Source organism: Cervus elaphus, chromosome 32, assembly GCF_910594005.1.
Source record: "Cervus elaphus chromosome 32, mCerEla1.1, whole genome shotgun sequence".
Classification (NCBI taxonomy): domain Eukaryota; kingdom Metazoa; phylum Chordata; class Mammalia; order Artiodactyla; family Cervidae; genus Cervus; species Cervus elaphus.
This window is the reverse complement of record NC_057846.1, coordinates 30906028-30928056: the sequence shown is the minus strand read 5'-3', so window position 1 is coordinate 30928056 and position 22029 is coordinate 30906028. Positions and strand designations below refer to the sequence as shown.

The 22029-nt window shown below is 38.1% G+C and overlaps 1 protein-coding gene across 7 annotated transcripts in view; it reads right to left on the bottom strand.

Moving 5' to 3' along the window:
* The window catches only part of DLC1 (DLC1 Rho GTPase activating protein), a 412922-nt gene extending 391563 nt beyond the window's left edge, over positions 1 to 21359 (bottom strand). Inside the window, exons 1-2 of one of the 7 annotated variants that reach the window (XR_006339272.1) lie at positions 20331 to 20917; positions 5678 to 6825 (exon numbers count right to left, since the gene is read on the bottom strand). Coding sequence is in view for 6 of the 7 variants with exons in the window: in XM_043893661.1 (XP_043749596.1) it covers positions 5678 to 6700 (1023 nt within the window). In the remaining variant the exon portion in view is untranslated. Of the gene's footprint in view, positions 1 to 5677; positions 6826 to 20183; positions 20202 to 20330; positions 20940 to 21047 lie in introns of those variants that run through there. The other 6 variants (XM_043893661.1, XM_043893671.1, XM_043893672.1 and 3 more) reach the window with 6 other exon arrangements.
* Between the last annotated feature and the right edge of the window lie 670 nt (positions 21360 to 22029).

Here is a 22029-nt window from a genome sequence, read left to right as displayed (position 1 = left end):
ACGCTTACTCCTTGGAAGGAAAGTTATGACCAACCTAGATAGCATGTTTAAAAGCAGAGACATTCCTTTGCCAACAAAGGTCCATCTAGTCAAGGTTATGGTTTTTCCAGTGGTCATGTATGGATGTGAGAGTTGGACTGTGAAGAAAGCTGAGCGCTGAAGAATTGACGCTTTTGAACTGTGGTGTGGGAGAAGACTCTTGAGAGTCCCTTGGACTGCAAGGAGATCCAACCAGTCCATCCTAAAGGAAATCAGTCCTGGGTGTTCATTGGAAGGACTGATGCTGAAGCTGAAACTCCAATGCTTTGACCACCTCATGTGAAGAGTTGATTCATTAGAAAAGACCCTGATGCTGGGACGGATTGTGGGCAGGAGGAGAAGGGGACGACAGAGGATGAGATGTCTGGACGGCATCACCGACTCAATGGACATGAGTTTGAGTAAAGTTTGGGAGTTGGTGATGGACAGAGAGGCCTTGCGTGCTGCAGTCCATGGGGTCACAAAGAGTCGGACACGGCTGAGCGACTGAACTGAACTGAACTGATCTAATTCACAGTATGCCACTCTATACTCATTTCAGTGTAGTTCAGTCGCTCAGTTATGTCCGACTCTTTGCAACCCCATGGACTGCAGCATGCCAGGCCTCCCTATCCATCACCAACTCCCAGAGTTTACTCAAACTCACGTCCATTGAGTCAGTGATGCCATCCTACCATCTCATCCTCTGTCGTCCCCTTCTCCTCCTGCCTTCAATCTTTGCCAGCATGGGGGTCTTTTCCAATGAGTCAGTTCTTCGCATCAGGTGGCCAAAAGATTGGAGTTTCAGCTTCAGCATCAGTCCTTCCAATGAATATGCAGGACTGACCTCCTTTAGGAAGGACTGGTTGGATCTCCTTGCTGTCCAAGGGACTCTCAAGAGTCTTCTCCAACACCACATTTCAAAAGCATCAATTCTTTGACCCTCGGCTTTCTTTATAGTTCAACTCTCACATCCATACTTGATTACTGCAAAAACCATAGCTTTGACTAGATGGACCTTTGTTGGCAAAGTAATGTCTCTGCTTTTTAATATGCTGTCTAGGTTGGTCATAACTTTTCTTCCAAGGAGCAAGCGTCTTTTAATTTCATGGCTGCAGTCACCATCTGCAGTGATTTTGGAGCCCAAAAAAGTAAAGTCTGTCACTGTTTCCACTGTTTCCCCATTTATTTGCCATGAAGTGATGTGACCAGATGTCATGATCTTAGTTTTCTGAATGCTGAATTTTAAGCCAACTTTTTCACTCTTCTCTTTCACTTTCATCAAGAGGCTCTTTAGTCCTTCTTCTCTTTTTGCCATAATATACTGCCACGATATACTGGGATATATTTATGTTAGGTCTTGTTACTCAACATATTCATGTTATCAGTTATCCTTCAATATACATTTTTTCTTCGTCTTTGATAATAGAATTTTCAGCAGACACCAGTTGCCCAAGATGCAAACTCTATTTCTCAGTGCTTATTGCTAGATGTGGCCATACAGCTAAGTTCTAGAATATGAAATATTAGAAACAAAGAAATGTGCTCTTTCTGGGTCCTGCCTTTACCGAGGAGTGTGGTCATCCCGGTACACTTCCCCCTTCTTACTAATCTGGATATGGATAAATGCTCAAGGTGGTAGTCCAGTTGGATAAGAGGGTCTAAGGTTCAGAAAACATACCATTCCAAAATTACCTATACCCAATTATTATATATGTGTGAGAGAAAGATGTTGGTCAAGCCACTTTTACGCTGATTTTCTGTGAAAGCAGTCAGATCGATAGCATAAAAGATACTTTTGTTGCCTGTTGGAATGTGAGGTTTTTGTTCAAATGGGAAAACTGGATGTCAAAGTTCAAATCATTTTTACATTACCTTTTGTAGTTTATTCTGCTAGGTAACATGGAATATGTCTTATGAAAGCCAATAACATATTTTATATATTTATACAACTATTATGGCTATTAAAAAATTGGGGAACTATGTAAATAGTCTCTAGAGAAGACTGAATTTTGGACTCTCTTTAATTAGTAAACCACCATCAAGAACAAATATACTGACTCTTAAAAAAAAAGTCTAACCTCAAGTCTTTCCCTACTTGTTTTCCATCTTCACATCCCATCTGGTTTGAAGAGACCACTTCTTAGACTCTCTTCCTCCCCCACATTTCTTTGGAACTGACCCCAAAGACCCACCCACAGACTATAAGCGCTGGTCACATGCCACATGACCTTCTTGGCTCATGTACTGATGTCTGCTCATGATCTATTTGGTTTTCCTTCGATTTCAGTGGCTTTGATTTAATGATATATTTCACCATATTGAAGGGAATTATTAGCTTAAAAGGTCAATATTTATCTATATTTATTACAAACGCAGTCACTCCAACTGAGACTTCTAATAAGTATGTCTGGCTATCTTTGATGGCCAGAAATATCACTGGAAAACAAGAAAAAATACATCACGCTGAACAACAAATGCCTGCCAATATTTATAGGTTTGAAGGAATTTATGTCTAAATTACAATGATAACTCTGGAGTAGTATTTCAGTGCATTCTGAGAACTACTCTTAGAAACTCTGTTTTTGTTTTCTTTCCAAGTCTTAGAACCTGATTATACTCCCTCCTGCAAAAAATTCATGTTCATAAATTCAATGACAGATTTGGTTCACTCATATGCCCATCAGATAATGAGCTGATTAAAGTTCTCTAAAATTTTATTAGCTTATTCTGCTTTACCTTTCTAAGCTCTAATCTCAAAGCTGTCACCATGCTTGACAAATAGTTTAAAAGATACAGACAACTTAGCAAACTGCTTTCACAATCAGGCCCCTAAGACCTTAGACATGAAAATGTGGTCCATGTGTCTCTCCAGAGGCTTATCTGGAGATAAGTTTTAAACTAGCTAATACTAGAACTGAGCAACTGATTGAAACTTTTGTTGATATTCTGAAAAACTCTGTATTTTTGTCATAAAAGCAATAATGATCATAATAACTGTATAAATAAAGGGTCATCTTATGCCATGTAGAAAATGCTTCAAATAGTAACTGAACCCACATCTTCTGAGTTTCTTGTATTGGCAGGTGGATTGTTTACTACTGAGCCACCTAGGAAGACGGTCTAATACTAGGATCTAATATTATTTTGTTTTTGTATCTGTTCATTGTATGCATTTTGCCCAGAATACTATTACCTTTGGGTTTCCCTGGAGGCTCAGCTGGTAAAGAATCCACCTGCAACAAAAGAGACCTGGGTTTGATCCCTGGATTGGGAAGATCTCCTGAAGAAGGGAACAGCTACCCACTCCAGTATTCTGGTCAGGAGAATTCCATGGCCTGTATAGTCCATGGAGTCTCAAAGAGTCAGACACAACTGAGTCACTTTCACGAACACCTTTTATAAAAAATATATAGGCCAAAAATGGAAAAATGCCCTGCCTCTAACCTTTTACTTCTGTTATCTCAAAGTAAATGTTGTCAACAATTTTGTGCCTATTTATCTAGAATTTTGCATATTCTTAGTTAGGCATCTAAAGAGGGTCATAATCCATCTATATTTCTATCTATATCTAGATAGAAATATATATCTATTTCAAATATTTCATCTTATCAGACTGAGACATACTACAAACATTGGCCTGCCACTGTCTTTTTCTACACACACTATATCATCAGTACCATTCAGTTAGAGAACATGATCTCACTCCATCTTTTTCATGGCTGCATACCATTCCAAACTACAGATTAAACAATCATTATACACTAAACAATGACTATATATCCTTAACTGATGGGAATTTGTGTTGTGTCCTTTTTGTCATACAATACAATGATGGGCATATCTGTACATATGTATTTATACATTTGTTTTATTATTTCTTTTTGTAAAGTTCTAAAATGGCTAGTGGGCAACTTGGAGCTATTATAACATGCATTCAAAATCAAATAGAACAAAAATTCCTACACACTGATTCTAGAGGTTTCTTCTTTTGTAACCATACTTTTCCAGAGTAATTTCCAAACCTCAAATTTTGAATTTAATCTGTTTATTACAAAGCACCCCAAATGAGTTGTAGAGTCAAAACAAATACTCCTGCAGACAATGCCATAATACTTTAGAATGATGAAATGCTTAAAATAGAACATTTAAGTTAGAACTTGTAAATGAGATATAATTATGGCTCTCATAAGGCAACCATGCTATAGTGACACATCCAAGAGCAAATTCCTTCCTGCATTCTTAGAATTGATATAAGTGTCCAAGTGGTGAGCACATGTTTCTGGAATGTTTAATGTTCCTGTCGGCAGTTGGGCAGGGTCTGTCATATTTTAGGGGAACTATGTCATAGGTCAGTTAATACTTTCTTATGTCATGATTGCATTCCCTCCAACAGATTTGATTGACTACGTGGACATTTCTGAAAAAGCAACCTGAGCATTCCAATCATAACAACTTTATGCAGTATTAACATTCTAATACAGTTTATGTAAGGAAGGAAGAGTTCGCCAGAAGCACAGAATGCTCTGTGGGCATGTATTAACAGTTTGAGCACATTGATCTTTGCTGTAAAGTTTTGACTTCACTTAAACTTACGACACATTACTGATCTAGTTTGTTAGCAAAACCACGTTTACGGTTTATGGAAACCAGATTTCCTCACCAAAAGGGAGCTGGAGTTTTTGCTTCTCATTGTTGATAGCTCCAGTTGTGCAGAACTGAGAAGTTTAGTTTTGTCTTAGGAGAGTTGGAATTATGGACTCATATTGTTTCAAGAAGGGCAGGGTTGCTGCCCTGAAATGTCCAATCTGCAGGTTTTTTTTTTTTTTTTTAATGTCAATGGCATGTTAGATTTACAGAAGAAATGGTACTCGTATTTGCATCAAGATTATAGAGTACTACATTGTGGGAGGGATGCTGGGGAAATCCTAAAGGTGTGACAAACTTTAGTTAAGAATTCTCTAACTAAAGCATGATTCATGTAGTTTGTCTCCAATCCTTGTGTCTCTCACTTGCACACTTCTTAAGGGATCATGGTATCTATAGGATCAGTCAGAGGTGCCTCAGCATAAAATTTTATTTCAGTTATTGATCCTTTTGGTCAGAAGTTAACAGAAAGTTCATACAGCTATGGATAGCAAATATGCCAGGGTATCATTTAAAATAGCATTAGCATATTTTGGAGGAGGGGGTACTGTTGCCTTAGAATATGCAAAGGGCTCATTTAAAATATGTGACTTATATCACTTTTATTATAATAAAATATATTTTCTAAAGGGGAAAGTGAAACAAACTGAAATATATAATTTTAATTTAAAGATATGATATTCTTTCAGAAAATTAGAGATTGTCCTTCAGATCTATGAGCTATCTGGTGGCTATTTAATTCCAAAGAAAGTGAAATCAGTTCTGTCTTCAACACAATTCCAAAATAAAATGTTCAGGAACCATTATAAATATTATTAGTGAAATAGGTTATCCTGTTTTAATTTTTACATATTTTGATGATTTTTCTAAGATTCTCTTTAAGTCATACAACTACACTACAGGGCAAGAGAAACATCGACATATCTTTTTAACCCTAGCAAAAATAATAAATGATGGAAACAAGGATATTTACAAAATTCCAAAAGCCAGATAATTGGTGCATGAGTCTTACCTTTCTTTTACGAAGTCTGACTTGGTTATCTGTGGGTTCCTGGGTGGCCAGAGTCTCCTTGAAGTGTAAACACTGCATGCCATCTCCTGAGTTGAACTTTGGAAGACTTTTGTTTTGATGTTCTGAGAAACCACTCGTCTCCAGGCCATTTTCAGTTGACATTCCACTAGGGCAGGAAGGAGGCTGCAGAAGGCAGCTTCCAGGATCTGTTTTTAATAATGGCAGTCTTCTGTCCATACGAGGAATAGCCAATAACATATCTTGTACTGCACTGCAGGTGTTGCTTTCATGTTCATCTTTAGGGAAGTCGGGTTTCCTTCGATGCTGAGCAATTACAGCAGAATTAAGCAATTGCTTTTCTGGCACAGTATCTTTCACATTCAAAGAACTGCAAGCATTCATTTTGGACGGATCTTTTATTTCACTTAAGCTTATCTCCTTACAAAGCTCCAGGCTTTTACTCACCATGTCAACAGCTTTCCTGTCCCCTTTTTCCTCAACCAGCCCTAAATCAACTCCACCAGCCATTCCCCAGGAGTCACAAGAATCTTGGTTACTTTCCACAATGGGTAGCGTCTTTACTAAGGAGCCTGCTCCTTTGACGCTATGTTGGTCTGATGTTTCAGGTCCTTGAGTAGTTAGAATCTGTTTATCATCTGTGAGGTACAGATCAGAATCGGTGTCCTCATCAGAAACATGCACGAGTGTTTCTGTGCTGGCCTCCAGAGAAAGAAACTGATCTTCACCTTCGTGGCTGTCATCTTCATCTACCTCCTTTGAAATGTGACCCATTGGCCTCCCAGGAATCTCTCTCAGCTCTGAGCCATGACAGCAGTCTGGGAGTGAAACACACCTCTCTTTGCGGTCCACATTTAGAATTGCATCTTTTTCCATACTTGCCTGCAAGCTGTCAGCTACTAGTCCATGATGACATGCTGTGTTACAATCATCAGAACTAAAAGGCTGTCCCATCCATTGGGTCACATGTTCTTCCCAGCTTCTCTTTCTGATAGCTACAGACATGTCATCGTAGTTTAACAACAGACAGAGAGATACATTCCGTATGAGACTAAAGGAGATGAAACTTGATGAAAGATTACTTCAAATTCACTGATTGACGAATAGAGGAAGTTTTGTCATTTCACCACCTATTAAAAAAATAAAATACATACACATAGTTCAGGATATAATTCTAAAGTCAAAATTTATCTTGGAAAAGAGAGTGCTTAAGCAATGCTATAATAGATTAAATAAGAGGTTTCTATAAAACTTCCAATCAACAACCTTAATAGGGTTACTTCTTCAAGAAGCAGGCTAATATTAGAAGAAAATTTTACATTTAGTATCTCTGGTCAAAAATCATTGACAATACTTTTAAATGTAGCTGGACTGATTGACCTATTAATGAATAACCCAGTAGCACTAGTGGTAAAGAACCTGCCTGTCAATGCAGGAGACAGAAGAGATGTGGGTTTGATCCCTGGGTTGGGAAGATCCCTGGAGGAAGAGATGGCAACACACTCCAGTATTCTTGCCTGGAGAATCCCAAGGACAGGGGAGCCTTGTGGGCTACAGTCCATGGGATCACAAAGAATCAGACATGACTGAGCAACTGAGGAGGAGCACGAGCATGTGTGTGTGTATAATTTAAAATTCCACTAGGAAAATATCTGGACTACTATACTTAATAATTCACCAGAAGAAACTAGTTGCTCTAGCTTACACGCTTCCCTGGTTAACTTTTGTGGAAATAAATTGCTACAGAAATCTATTGGCTGTTTGGTTTGAATTGCACCGAAGGTCACCAGGGAATTGCGCATGCAAAACCTGAGCTACAGGGACAGCAGGTGTAACATATTAGCATGTGAAAGAGCTAATACAGACCCCAAATCACCAGGACACATTTACTCCAGGGAATGACTACGAAACTCTGAAACTCCGGGGTAATCCAGTTTAGTTCATATTAACACGTAATTCCTGCATAAGAAGGCATACCACACGCCATTTGCAATGCCTTAGGTTAAATGGGCTTCCCAGGTGGTTCAGATGGTAAAGTGTCTGCCTCAGTGAGGGAGACCCAGGTTCGATCCCTGGGTCGGGAAGATCCCCTGGAGAAGGAAATGGAAACCCACTCCAGTACTCTTTCCTGGAAAATTCCATGGACGGAGGAGCCTGGTAGGCTCTAGTCCACGGGGTCGCAAAGAGTCGGACACAACTGAGCGACTTCACTTTCAGGTTAAATATATTTACATACATCCCTTTGCTACTATGACCAGTTTGCAAGCTAGTATTGTTAAAGCTTAGAGAGGTTAAATGACTTGCTAAGGCTACATATCTTGGGATAAGCCTGGATTCAAAATAGACACCAGTTCTAAGACCCAAAGAGGCAACAAACTTCATTGTCTCCATGTAATGAGATTCTACAGCCTCCGTTTCCCCCTAGACATCTTTGATAGGTATAAAATCTAAACTCTTCAGGTAAGGGTTCAGGTGAATCAAAAGAAGATGTGAGCACAGTAAGACAATTGAAACAGTTCTTTAGGAATTTCAGTCCGATTCTGTTTGGCTTCCAAGGAGTTTAGTTTGTATATTTCTGTTAGAATTTGGCCATAAAAATTTTAAGTAAACAAGAAAACCAGGCATAAGATAAGGTCAGGATGTAAACACATTCCAGATATCCATCCATCCTCTCTGCCTTGAATTATTCAAAGCCTTAGTTAAAGGCAACAAATTACACCAATGTAAACGCAAACGACTGAGCTGAGCGACTGAACTGAACTGAACTGAACTGAAACGCAACCTTATAAAAATGACTAATCCAAATGTGTCCCATAATGAGACCTAATGACTGAACTGCAAAAGAAAAATCTCATTCAAGAGCAGACACTTCCAGTTTCTACGCCACATAAGAATAGTCAGCACATAACACGGACTGGCTTATTGATTTCAGTCATAAACAAGATTAACCGCAGTGCTGGTTTCAGGTCACTGCAGTCTATTGAAAAGGAGTCTGACTGCCCACCAAAAATTTCAAGCTATTCTGACTAAGCACATGCCAGAAAGGTAAATATTCTCATCCTGTAAAGACCAGGAATGTACTAGAATTCTGGTACCCCAGACTGACCAAATATCATTCTGGATGCTATTTGGTTTCCTTAGAGGTCTGTGTGTATCTTTTTGAAAATGGCCAGTGTTCACATTTTCCATGTTGGCATTCATTTTGCATTCAAAAGAAAAATATAAAGTCCCTGAATTCCATGCATAAGTCATTATCGTGTGGGAGGCTACGGAAAGTGGAAAAAACGCATAGATGCAGGCCAGAAAATTTCTGCTTTCATGGGCAAATTTGGGTTGTAATAGGGCGGTTCTGTTTTAGATGCTTTCTTTTCTTTATTTTTATCCAGCGTAGAAAGAGCAGGCTAACTTAAGAAATGCCAAGTGGTATTACTGTGTCATTCCTAAGCCACATTTACATTTAAGTTGAGGCTGACTTCTGGTTTTATTTCTTTGGTGAAGAAGGTGGAAGAGTTTTATTAACCCCTTGGGGAACAGATTACATAGAAGTTTTGCCTTTAAGTCCTTACCATATTAGTTAACTTATTGCATTCAACTTTGGCAAGTATTTTTATAACATCAAAGGAAGACCGTTAAACAGTTCTGAGGCAATCTAGATGCAAAGAGAGACTGTAAATTAGACAGATTCATACAGCATTAACTCCTTCTGTCATAATTTCACATCTAGGTCCTTTGGACATTTCCAATATCATTCCTGTGAATTTGTAGTGTCTTCGTCTCAAAGACATAAAATTTTCTAACTTTCAATATGACCATCACCACTATAGTGTGGATATTCATTCCAAATCTTGTGGTCTGATAAGATTTCTTTTTTAAAATTATCTCAACAAACTTTCTTATTCACACTTCTTAATTAAATTCTGATTTGTAAGATTTATAGTTAAAAATCTGTCTTCAGGATCTAAAGGCCAAAAACAGCATTAATTAAAATATGATTATTATTGTCTGGGCTGCCCAGAGGGTGCTAAGGGTAAAGAATCTGACTGCCAATGCAGGAGATGCAAGGGACGCGGGTTCTATTGCTGGGTTGGGAAGATCCACTGGAATAGGAAAATGGCAACCCACTCCAATATTCTTGCCTGAAAAATTCCAATTCCATGTACAGAGGAGCCTGGCAGGCTACAGTCCATGGGGTCACAGAGTCAGACACGACTGAGTGACTGAGAACATTATTGTTCATCACATATGAGCATCCTGGACTCATTTTCTAAGTCTTCTGAATTGACTCAAATTTGTCCTGTAAGATTCAGAAGTCTTCGTAAAAGACCTAAGTTTCCCTTCGAGCCTTCTCACCAGGCTGCCTTATTCAAAATTACATTTCTAACTACTGATGACTTACTTTGCAAACTTCTATTACCAGTTTTTAAAATAATCGTTATTATGTGCTTTCATTCAGAATGAGCTCAGCTGCTCAGGGCTTGGATGAGGGATCTGGAAAAGTAAAAGTCATTCTAGGGTGTTGATTTTATGAAGTGAATTTCCATGGGGATTTTTCACTTCTTAAATGTATATGTTCAAACACCACTGTATTAATGTAACAAGAAGCCCTATGTACCTCTAATTATGTAATGATTCTGGAAAATATTTGTGAAATGTCCACATTTGCTTTTTGTGATGTTAGGGCATAGGATGTTTGGACACAGAGTGATTTAAAATGTATTATGTGGGCTCATTTTGTAACACCACCCTTTGACATAAGCATTTTGTAGTATACAGTCTGTATTTTAAAATGATCAAAGTTGAACATAGTACTAAAAAACAATGGAAAATATTCTAGTTTGAGAATCCCTGGCTTATTTCTGACATCAAGCTATCATGCTCTCTTTTGCAACTGCTCCTGAAATGAACACACATTTTGTATTTTGACCTGGCAGTGGTCCTCAGGGAAGAAGAACCCAATGGGAATCACTACTGCTGACACTATAGCCTGGGAGAACTCAGTGCAAATGAAGCACCTGTGGCTGAAATCAAGTGGGCAGTGCCTTAGAATCGACAGCAACACTGCCTGATCATAGTCATTGATTCAACAAGTGTTCATTTAGGACTGAACAGGCTACAGAAGGCTTCCCAGGTGGCTCAGTGGTAAAGAATCCACCTACAAATGCAGGAGACGTAAGAGACACAGGTTTGATCCTTGGATTGAGATGATCTCCTGGAGTAGGAAATGGCAACCCACTCCAGTGTTTTTGCCTGGGAAATCCCATGGACAGAGGAGCCTGGTGGGCTATAGTCCATGGGGTCACAAAGAGTCAGACACAACTGAGTGACTGAGCATGCATGCCTGGGCTGCAGACAGTCTGCTAAACATTGGGAACATAAACCTAAATATATATTAACTTGTTTTGTCCTTTCAGAGCACAGATGACATATATAGATATACATACACATATATAAATAAATACACACACACGCACACGCACATGATTGACTCCTGGGTTGTTTTTAGACACCTTCACACAGATGCTGCATATTAACAGAAGGGAAAATAAAGGCATAATAGTACTGCTGGTTTCTCTGTATTTTCCTACTTTCTTCTAGATGGCTTGGCTGGAATTACTTCTGGTTTTTCTTTACGTCTTTCTTCTTAATTACTAATCCTGTATTAAATTTCTAGGTCATGTTTTTCTCCTACTACTGTTATACGTATATGTGCATATGTTTGTGTGCATGTGTGTGTGCGTAATAGCTACCACATAGTATGTATTCAGTCACTGGAAGAAGGAAGGAATATTATAAGGGAAATAATCTCCTTTTAATCAAAAGTAAGTTAAACTCCTTCCCTGATGGCTCAGTGGGTAAAGAATCCACCTGCAATGCAGAACACACAGGAGACCTGGGTTTGATCCCTTGGTCGGGAAGACTCCCCAGAGTAGGAAATGGCAACCCACTCCAGTATTCTTGCCTGGGAAATCCCATGGTCAGAGAAGCCTGATGGACTACAGTCCATTGGGGTGACAAAGTGTTGGACACAACTGAGCAACTATGCACACATACACAGATTAAATTCCCTAACATGAACTCTTGCAAGAATAGAGAATGCTCCTGAACCAAGAGAAGAACATTTCTATTAATACAATGGCCCATGCTGTTACTAATATAAGGGTCAAGTTGGTGATATGGAGAGATGGGGAATCTGAGCATCCTATAATGATCTGACTTCTTAATGGATCTTTGCCTGCGCTCGGGGAGTCACCTTTGCATATCATCATGCCACCCAAACACTTATTGAATTGAATTAGACAATCAGAGCAGGATCAACAACAGTCAAACAGACACAGGTCTTCAAATGTGTGCTCACGAACGGCAAAGTAAATCTTCCTGACAGTGAGCATGGGTGGAGGTCGAAATGGAATTCATTTTCTTGATGGAGCTGTCAAAGAACAAAACATCTAGCAAACTAAATTGTAGCACATCTGGGCACCTTCCACTGCCCCCGACTCAATGATAACATGAGAAGAGTGCTTTAACATGCAAAACTGGTGTCACATATTCAGGAGTCTTAGGATCAGCAAGAAAGCCTGGGACAGATATGGTTATTCTTAATCCCTGTATGTAAATGCACGATGAACAAATAGCCAAAAAAAAAAAAATCACATATTTTAAAAAAGCATTTCTATGAGTCTAGTCAGGGTAGCCAACTTTTAATAAAACACAATTAGCACTTATTCTTTAAAATATTCAGGCTTTCTAATCCAAATTAGACAGTGTTAGAATTAGGCTTAAGGAGAGAGAAACCTCCTCCTCTCCTTAAGCCTAATGTTTTTGCATAACATGATGCAAAAATCTCTTGCTATATGATTGCACGCAGATTTCCTTTTTTAAGTAGCAATGTGTGTCTCATTCCTTCACAAAGTCATTATTCATCTACTTTTACATACTGTGTCAAATGTTGGAATTTACTCATTATCCCTCATTAGCTGTCTGTGGAAAAAACAAACTCCTATTAAAATTCTTTATTGATAAATTACTTAATGGAGCTTAAAATATTATATCTGAAAAAGCTTCTATGTCTTTAGGCTGCCTGGAAATTATAAGTAACCTTTTAAATTATAGGATAAACCACCTACAATGAACTAAGTCAATGGAGTAAGTACTACATCACTTTTTCCAGCAGACACATCTAAGCTTCCATCATTTTTGATCTTAAGAAAAAGAATGAAGAAATAGGTACCCAATTAAAAATTTTCTTTAATGTTTACCTATTTTCATGTATATATTAGTTTTACTGAGCTTGGTAAGTTTTTTCTCCTTCTTAGCTCTCAGAGTCAAATATGTTCCAGGAAGCAAGTACATTTGAAAATTAACAGGGTCAATCCACTAGAAGTCAGCTCATCAGAAAAGAGAAAGCTGTTACAAAATTGCAAATTATTATTTCTGAGTTGTCCTATTTTTACCTCCAGCTTCCTCCTGTATGATGTAGCCGTGTGTGTGTGTGTGTGTGTGTGTGTGTGTGGTCACTCAGTCCGATTCTCTGTGACCCCATGGACTGTAGCCCGCCAGGCTCCTCTGTTCCTGGTAGTTTCCAATTCCCTTGAAGGGATGAGCTCAGATACTGGCAGTGTCTGACTTATTACCACTTTATAGCTCAAGTCCACCAGGTTTGCATATGCCCAGAACATTTTCTTAAGTAACCACATGTAATGTGACTACATCTTTTAAAATGTCATGATGTTTGCCTGATATCACTAAAAGTTTTATGGAGAAAATTGGTTTCCAAGAGATCCCAGAATTAACACAGTCTTGGGGTATAATATTATATCACAGATGCAGTAATTTCTAGATATCTATATTTCCTTTGGGATTCCATGTTTTATTTTTTTATGTACATAGTCTTCTCAATAAGTGTTCCATTTCGTGCATATCCCTTTGAGCATCTAGAACTACATTGTAGCTTGGGTATTTCTGCAAATAAATTCATTAATGAATGATAAATTATTTGGCATTTTGACTTCATATCTTTTCTGCAAACTCCCTTAAAACCAACGAAAAGTATTGCTTTTGCTCTGAAATTGTTTCACTTGAAATTTCTGAGGCAACAGGAAACAGCTTAAAATTAAATTTTATATCAAATGTTTCATTGTATTTTTTTATGGCAAAGCAATATGACTAAAATGTGGTTTCTCCCTTTTTCTAAAAAGATACTTCTATTCCACAACAGACATGAATTATAATGCTTTATCATCAGCATAGTGAGATGTGGCTTTGCTTTAAGTGGTCACTTTCTATTTTTAGCTTTGCTATCATTTCTAAGAACACTCCAACAGTAGACATAGTAATCACTAAATATAAATAAGAGATAGGGCTATAGCAACACAGGTGTTCAAACAGCTCGGTGACAACATGATACTGAGATTTCAGCCATTTGATAAGTACAACTTTCACTGAAATCAGGAACATGAAATCATTTGAGAACTTAGTTACTTCTGTTAGGTTGGTATCCTATCAGGGATTGATACCTCTGATATCAACTTTTGTCCCCTCCGGTAGTGGTGGTTTAGTCATGTCCACCTCTTTGCGACCCCATGGACTGTAGCCTGCCAGGCTCCTCTGTCTATGGGATTTTCCAGGCAAGAATATGCATGTGGGTTGCCATTTCCTTCTCCAGATGATCTTTCCAGCTGAGGGATTGAACCCATGCATCCTGCATTGCAGACGGATTCTTTTACTGCTGAGCCACCAGGGGTATCCTCCTGTATTTAATATCTATAATTCTCAGCTTATTTTTTCATCTGCTTATGTATATTTGAGATTGTTTTTACTACCAACTGTCCCAAATACCCAATAAATAGTTGGTGCATTAGAAAGTTTCAATGATCATGGTAATAGTAATAGTAAAAAAAAGCTTCCATGTATTAAGCATTTACTGTGGATCAGGCCCTGTATTTGGTGTTATCCTTACACTGTCTCCTTTAGTAATAATATTCATAAGTAACAAGTACTCATTGTAGTGGGCACTGTTGTTATCCTATTTTATACAGAGACATTTTGGCAGGACTAAGTAATAGGTCAATGTCCAACATCTATTGGTGGCTAGTGTTTATTATCTCTATTTTTTGTGAGGGCAAGATGTCTGTTAAAGAATCTTTTTATTTTTCTGGTGATTTGCATTTATTACTTAGGTTCTGTCTTCCCCAGTTTTCTCACTTCAAGAATAGGAATAATGAAAATCATTGACAGAAATAATAACATTGTGCTATAATAATAATGATGAGCTGATAATACATGTAAAGCACTTAATCCATGGCATAGTGCAATAATTCACTAGATACTAGAAGACGGTGATGATGATGAAGATGGTGACAACAATAATTCCTTTATTTTGACAGATCTTAGCTGCAGAATCCATAACTGAAGAGGAACTGGAACTATCCCTTGTATGCCTGTGTTATTTCAATACAGATGAGTGATATGACCACAGAGTGAAATGCCATGATTCTTTCTTTCTTGATTCATTTGACCTCTGCTTTTAAAAAAAAAAAACAAACAAACACAGAAATTTGTTTGTTATACTGTATGCGACCCAATTGGCACATACGATGTCTCATCTGATGCTCAAAATGACCTGGTGATATAAATATTTACAGTATCTTCCAGGTTTTACCAACAAAAAGCAGATGCTCAAAGTAGATATGGGGCATGCTTGAAACCATAGAGCAGATTTCAAATGGCAAAGATGCAAGACTGAGCCCATTTTCTGTCCCTTCCCAGAGCTTTCCAGTACACCACCCCATTTAAATTGTGGAAAATTCACCAGTGCTCTGCTCTCACTGGCCTCATGTAACTTTTAACTTTGAACAATTTTTGGATGCTCACGCTTCCCTCTGGTTCTTAATGAACTTGTAATGTCATCTTATGAGAGTGTTGTTAACCTCTGGCCTCAGGCTCTGATGACTCTTGCCAACCTCTTATTTCCCTTCCTCTTTAAAAATTATTATTCAGTCATTACAGGATGTCTGGAAAACTTAAAAAAAAAGTCTCACAACACCCACTCTTCAACATTGGTTTTCCTTTCCTTTATTTCTTCTTTCCCTCCTATTTACTTCACAAACATTTACTTAAAAAAAAAAAACAAAACAGGTATTGACAGTACTTGACACGCTAGATATTTTGCCAACTGCTGGGAATAAAAGGCAACACTTACTGAATTTCTGATCTTGCTTTCTGCTCTTCCTACTTTCTTTCTATCTCATTTCTACTAATGAACTGATTCCCTCTGGATTATCTGAACTGTATTGCTAAGCCATTCTGTTATTTCAGTCCAATAAGACAACTTTTTCATACATAGAGGTCTTCCCTTGTGGCTCAGCTGGTAAAGAATCCACCTGCAAGACCTGGGTTCCATCCCTGGGTTGGGAAGATCCCCTGGAGAAGAAAAAGGCTACCCAGTCCAGTATTCTGGCCTGGAGAATTCCATGGACTATATAGTCCATGGGGCTGCAAAGAGTCGGACACAACTGAGTGACTTTCACTTCACTTTCATACATACAAGCAGTTACAACTGCTTTTTTCAATCCTTTATCTTCTTTCATGAACAAGTTCACATGCATGGTGTTTACACTGCCTTTTGTGTTTTTTTTTAAACACAGGAATTCCTATTTAATATTTTCAAGTTCACTTATTATACTTTTAATACACTAAATCAAAATAAATAATCTCTTTAAACTAGGTCTCAAGGTCCACACTTCACCTTTATTCTGATTAACTTCCTCAAAAACTAAGCCCATCTATTTCTCAAAACTCTATGAGCTGACTAGTAGTTTAGTGCCAAATGAGGATGGCAGAAGTACATGCTGTATTTTCGTATCCACACCAAAGACAATCTGAATTTGGGCTTCTCTATAAACCTGTTTGACTTACATTGTGCAAATAAGGGCCTTATCGTTCACTTGGAAGAAGAAGGCACAATATTTATGCTATTTTCTTAAAATCTGGAGGAATTTTCCCTCATTCTCTTTAAATTCTGATGTAAAATCCTTAACATTTATTCCAATAATAACTGATCCGAATCTAAATCATCACTCATTTGGAACTTTGCTGTACTGTAATGATATCTACGGAGGGAATTCTCATTGTAAGATGATATTGATGGCAATTCATTCATTCTCTAAAAAGAAAATCAATGAAAGAGTGGTCCAGTGGCTAAGACTCTGCACTCCCAATGCATGGGGGCCTGGGTTCAATACCCGGTCATAGCACTAGATCCCACATGCCTCTACCAAGAGCTCGCATGCTGCAACTAAGGATACTGCATGCACAACGAAGACTCAGCACAGTAAAAACAAAAGAAAACCAAAAAGACATTTTAAATGTCCCAGTTTAGAGTTGTTTTAATCCTATAAGACTCTTTCTCTGTAAGTAAGATTAAACCATGCCTAAAGCATTTGTGGGCCTCAGCGCTAAAGAACTCACCTGCCAATGCAGGAGACGCAGGTTCAATCTCTGGGTCAGGAAGATCCCCTAGAGAAGAGAATGGCAACACACTCCAGTATTCTTGCCTGGAGAATCCCACGGACAAAGGAGCCTGGCAGGCTTCAGGTAGACTCAGTAAGTCTACCCTATGGTCTCCAAGAGTCAGACCCGACTTATTGACTGAACAAAAACAAAGTGCTTGTTGCAGGCATAGGTATGGGTAGGGGCTTCCCAGGTGGCACTAGCGGTAAAGAACCCGCCTCCCAATGCAGGAGACATGAGAGATGCAGGCTCAATCCCTGGGTCGGGAAGATCCACCAGAGGAGGGCACAGCCCCCCACTCCAGTATTCTTGCCTGGAGAATCCCATGGACAGAGGAGCCTGGCGGGCTGCAGTCCATAGGGTTGCAAAGAGTCGGACAGGACTGAAGGGACTTAGCATGCACGTATGGTATGGGCAGACTTGGATAGGGCCAGAAAAATTCTCTTTTTTATTATTATGTACTCAAGAAAAAATAAATAAAATGATGTACTACTCTCTTTTACTAAGCCCTTTAGTAATCATGCAATCAGTTATATGGGCTATTGCTTTACAGTGTTTATTCCTCATTCCAATCATGTAGAGTGTGGAGACATTGGAAGTGTTGAATAGCTTATCTTTTAAGTGGTAATAACATCAGGAAATCCAATCTGGTTCATAAAAGTGGGGGAAAAAGGGTCATGACTCACATTTTCTCTAACAACATGGGATGTACTAGAAATGAAACATATTCGTTTTATTAGAAAGGCTCTTGCCATGGAAAGTGCAGTGTTTCAGCATGAATAGCAACATATACTGTCATATATGAGGAATGGTACAGATGAAACAGCCAACTCCTCCATTTAACACTGCACTGGTCAGCCATTTATTTATATACCGTAACAAATTCTGCATTCTACAACTAAAGGACTTTGTAGAAGGCTCAGAACAGATATATGAACCAATTAAAGGACTAAAAATAAGCTGTTGAAGGCATGATGAAAATAAGTGGGTTTATTTGACCTCAAAATGTACACATATTTTCACATGTCCATTTAGCCTTTTCACATTTCCACTGAGGTAAAAATGCATAGAACTGGCAACAGGCTACAGCAGTGGAGATTTAGGTTATTTAAATAAAAACATGTCTGGGTATGTAAGATTCTTAAACTGATTCCAACGGGGGGCAGTAAAATCTTTCCTGAACGTCGCTGATTGGGTTGGGTTATAATGATACCATTTAGATACAAGGATATGAATCAGACAACCTCCTTTCTAACTCTATGTTTTTAAGAAACATCAGTTTAAAATTAATATAATTATTAGCATATGGATTGATTTCCTGGGCATAAACATGAAATGTAACAAAACGGTCACAAACAAGTTACTCCTCTAAAGTGTTTGTTGAAGGTAGAATAAAACTTTTGCATTTGAGGAAATTTTATTACTTAGTAAATTTGATTATTTTTTAAAACCATGAATTTTCTTTTCCCCCACGCTATAATACTAGTGGCAGCTGTAAGCCTTTTTTTTTTTTTAAAGAAGCATTTCAATTTTCTGTTTAAAGGTAGCCTTCTATATATGTTCATACCCTATTATGCATAACTATTATTCGGGAGCAAGGTGATGTGATATAAAATTATCTGAATTATGACACAGGGTATGGTGGTTCCAATGTCATCTCTTCTACTAACTAGCAGTGTGACCTTGGACAGGTCATTTTTGAATGTCATACTTCAGCTTCTTTTTTGGCACCTTTAAGACAGTGTTAGAAGAGGTAACCTCTCATATTTTTTTCCTTCCTTAAAATTCTATTGAAGAATTTTATTAAATTATAATTTAGAAAAGTCAATATTTTATTTTTAACATATTAAAAAGATTCTTTTTATCACTTGTGAGTCTTAACACGACTTAAATTGTTAGTGAATAGTTAGAATTTGTCAACACAAGTTATTCTAGCGTAAAATTTAAGCATGATTAGCTAATACAGCAAATGGTCACCTTATACCATGTCAAAGTTTATGATGAAAACTTTGACTTCATATGATCCAACTGTCAAATAGCTTTCATGTTTCATTTAGGATATTTTGTGTTCATCTAAGAAATTTGGAAATATGCATGGCTATTTGTTTCTTTCACATATCTTTCCATATTATTTCTATAAAATAATGGTTTTCATTCTAAATATTCAGAAGCATAAATATAACACTATGTTATCTATTAAAACTCTCTGCTATTTCAGTCATTACTAAATTTCCTTCCTTACACTGCACATGTAAACATAACTTAAAAACACTACAGTCCAGTGGAAATGTAATTTTATGATTACATGAATTGTCTACACAGATCAACTTTTCATATGATTCTAATGATTTCCAACAACCTTAAAATGGTAATAATGAATGTCATTGTCATTGAGATTTACTTTAATTATTCAAAAATATTCACACAGAATTTGAGCAGTGAATAGTTAATTCAGGAAAGTTAATATATATATCTTAAATCTAATTCTGATATTAAAATTTTTAAAAATCAGAGTAAATTCTATTTAGGATAGAAATAAGTTGTAAACTTTCATGTGTTTACTTTTTTGAAAAATAAATAAACCATTTATTAGCAAGCTGTACATTAGCAGTTTGACCTGTAGTTGAAACTGGGTGGGGACATACTGAAGAATCCAATCTTCATATTTTAAACGAGACACAAACTTTTCTTTGAAAAATGCATTAAGAAATAAAGTCATCTACTCTTCTGTTGGCAAAAGACGGGGAAAGAAAAAAAATCATTTACACCTCACACTTAATGTGTGACAATAATGTATTTGTTTCACATAAGTCATATAATAGGGAAACTGGTCTTCAGGCTCTAGTCATAAATAAGTTAAGGATGAAAAGGACTTGAAAATAAGATCTTACTTTACGGAGAAAAAGAGTGAAGTCTCCCTGGAGCCTATTTCCGAACTGACATTCTGCTAAAACAGTTTGACCCACAGTTTTCTACTTACTAAACATTTTCCACTTCTGATTTCGTGGCTCAGCTCTAAGACCCAGGAAATCACCACTCCGTGCAAGATGCTAACATGTCTCTCAATCTTTCTGCCTCTCTGTAGATTGCCTCAAAGCGGAGAGATAGATAGTCCACAGCGTCTTACCTCGACGAGGAGGAGCTGAAACGCCGAGGCATGACATGCTTCAACACTCAGCCTAGGAGAGGAGTCCGTCTCCGTTACTTTCTCCAAAATATAAGTTCACATTTCGTAGTTGAGATCATGGCTCTATTCTAAGCGGTTCTGCGCAGTGTGTGATTCTAACAAAAACAGCCTCCGCAGCTGGAGGGAGCCTTAGCCGAAGCCGGAGTCTGTCAAGGCGTTCCTAGTGACTTCTGTCTAGTAAATTCAGACTGATGTTTTGCAAAAGGGGCCTCCACAACCAGGCCCAGATTGCCTGCGAAGCATTTCCTGCCTCTGAGTGGTGTGCGTGTGAGAAAGACTGAGCCGGGAGGAGGGGAGGGGGGAGCCCTGAGGCCGGCGATTTAGGAGTTCTGATTTTACACAGAACTGAAGTGAGTTTGTCAAAACCCTTGAGGTGATTAGTTGGAGAGTCATAAAGCCGTAAAGCCTTTTTCTATCCCACACTGCTTATGGGGAAAAAAAAGATAGAAAACCTAGTTCTTTCCTTTCTCTACAACTTTTCCACTGTATTCAGTGTATACACACAATGTAATCAAAATACCTTTGCAGGACTCCTTTCAAAAGATCTTTTAAGGGAGCAAGATGCAGTTAGAGTTTTAATACCGTAATTCTTCTAAATTTGAAAACCTTTTGACCGCTCCTTCATTTAAAATGCTGCAGCCAGATCACACACCGTACCTGAGATCTGTTAAGTGAGATCCTAGGAATCCAGCAAACAGAACGTTTTCTTCAAGATCTCTGATCCCAAGAATCCTTCCCGGAAATAAAGTAGTTTGTGTCAGGACCCAGGCAGCCTTGCTTCTGGCCAGAATCCTCCAGTCACACACATCTAGTGCTGGAAAAGCAGAAGACAGACTCCATCTTGATCCTATTACAGTCTTGCTGACATTAACCACTTGCAACTGCTTCCATCCCGCAGAACACAGTCTGGGACTCACATCTCTCAAGCAGCTCACAGTATCTGTATCCTTCCTCCGACACAAATGTTGTGAACTATCGTCTGTTTATCTTTTCTGCTTTCTTATGCCTCCACTGGATGACTTCCTCCTAGCTGCTCTAGGCTGGGAACTTGGACTACCATTTGGTTTTGATTAAAACCAGACAGCCAACTCTGGAGAATGTAGGGAATAAGCTAATGGAAACTGCAAGTATGGCTTTAATTAGTGCATCAATTAATAATAGATGTTCGCTCCTCTTATAATAAGATGACACAAATATCAAGGCAGAGGAAGCACAAGTCGTTTTAGGAAAGAAGTTGCACCAATTCTTCCTTTATGACCCAGAATTCTCTTTGGGGAAAGTGGAAGGAAAGAAGAGTGATGTGGCCTTGGGACATCCAGGTTGCGCAGAGGCTGGTGCAGCATGCTGGTTGTTTATACCAGAGAAACAGGAAACAGCATCTCTGAGTTTAATTATCTTGCTTGGTTGAAACTTCAGTAATGCCTCCCTTCTACTTTATTTACAATCAATGGATTCTCTTGTTGTTTATGACATAGGTATTTCTTTCAGGGATTAATGATCAGATTAACCTGATCATTGGGTCTACATGGGGCTTGCAACTACCCAGAGATTTCCAAAACGAGAGGAACAATCCCAATTTCTATATGATAAAAGAGGAACATAAAAAGAGATACAAGAAATATTAAACCTATTAGTCCTA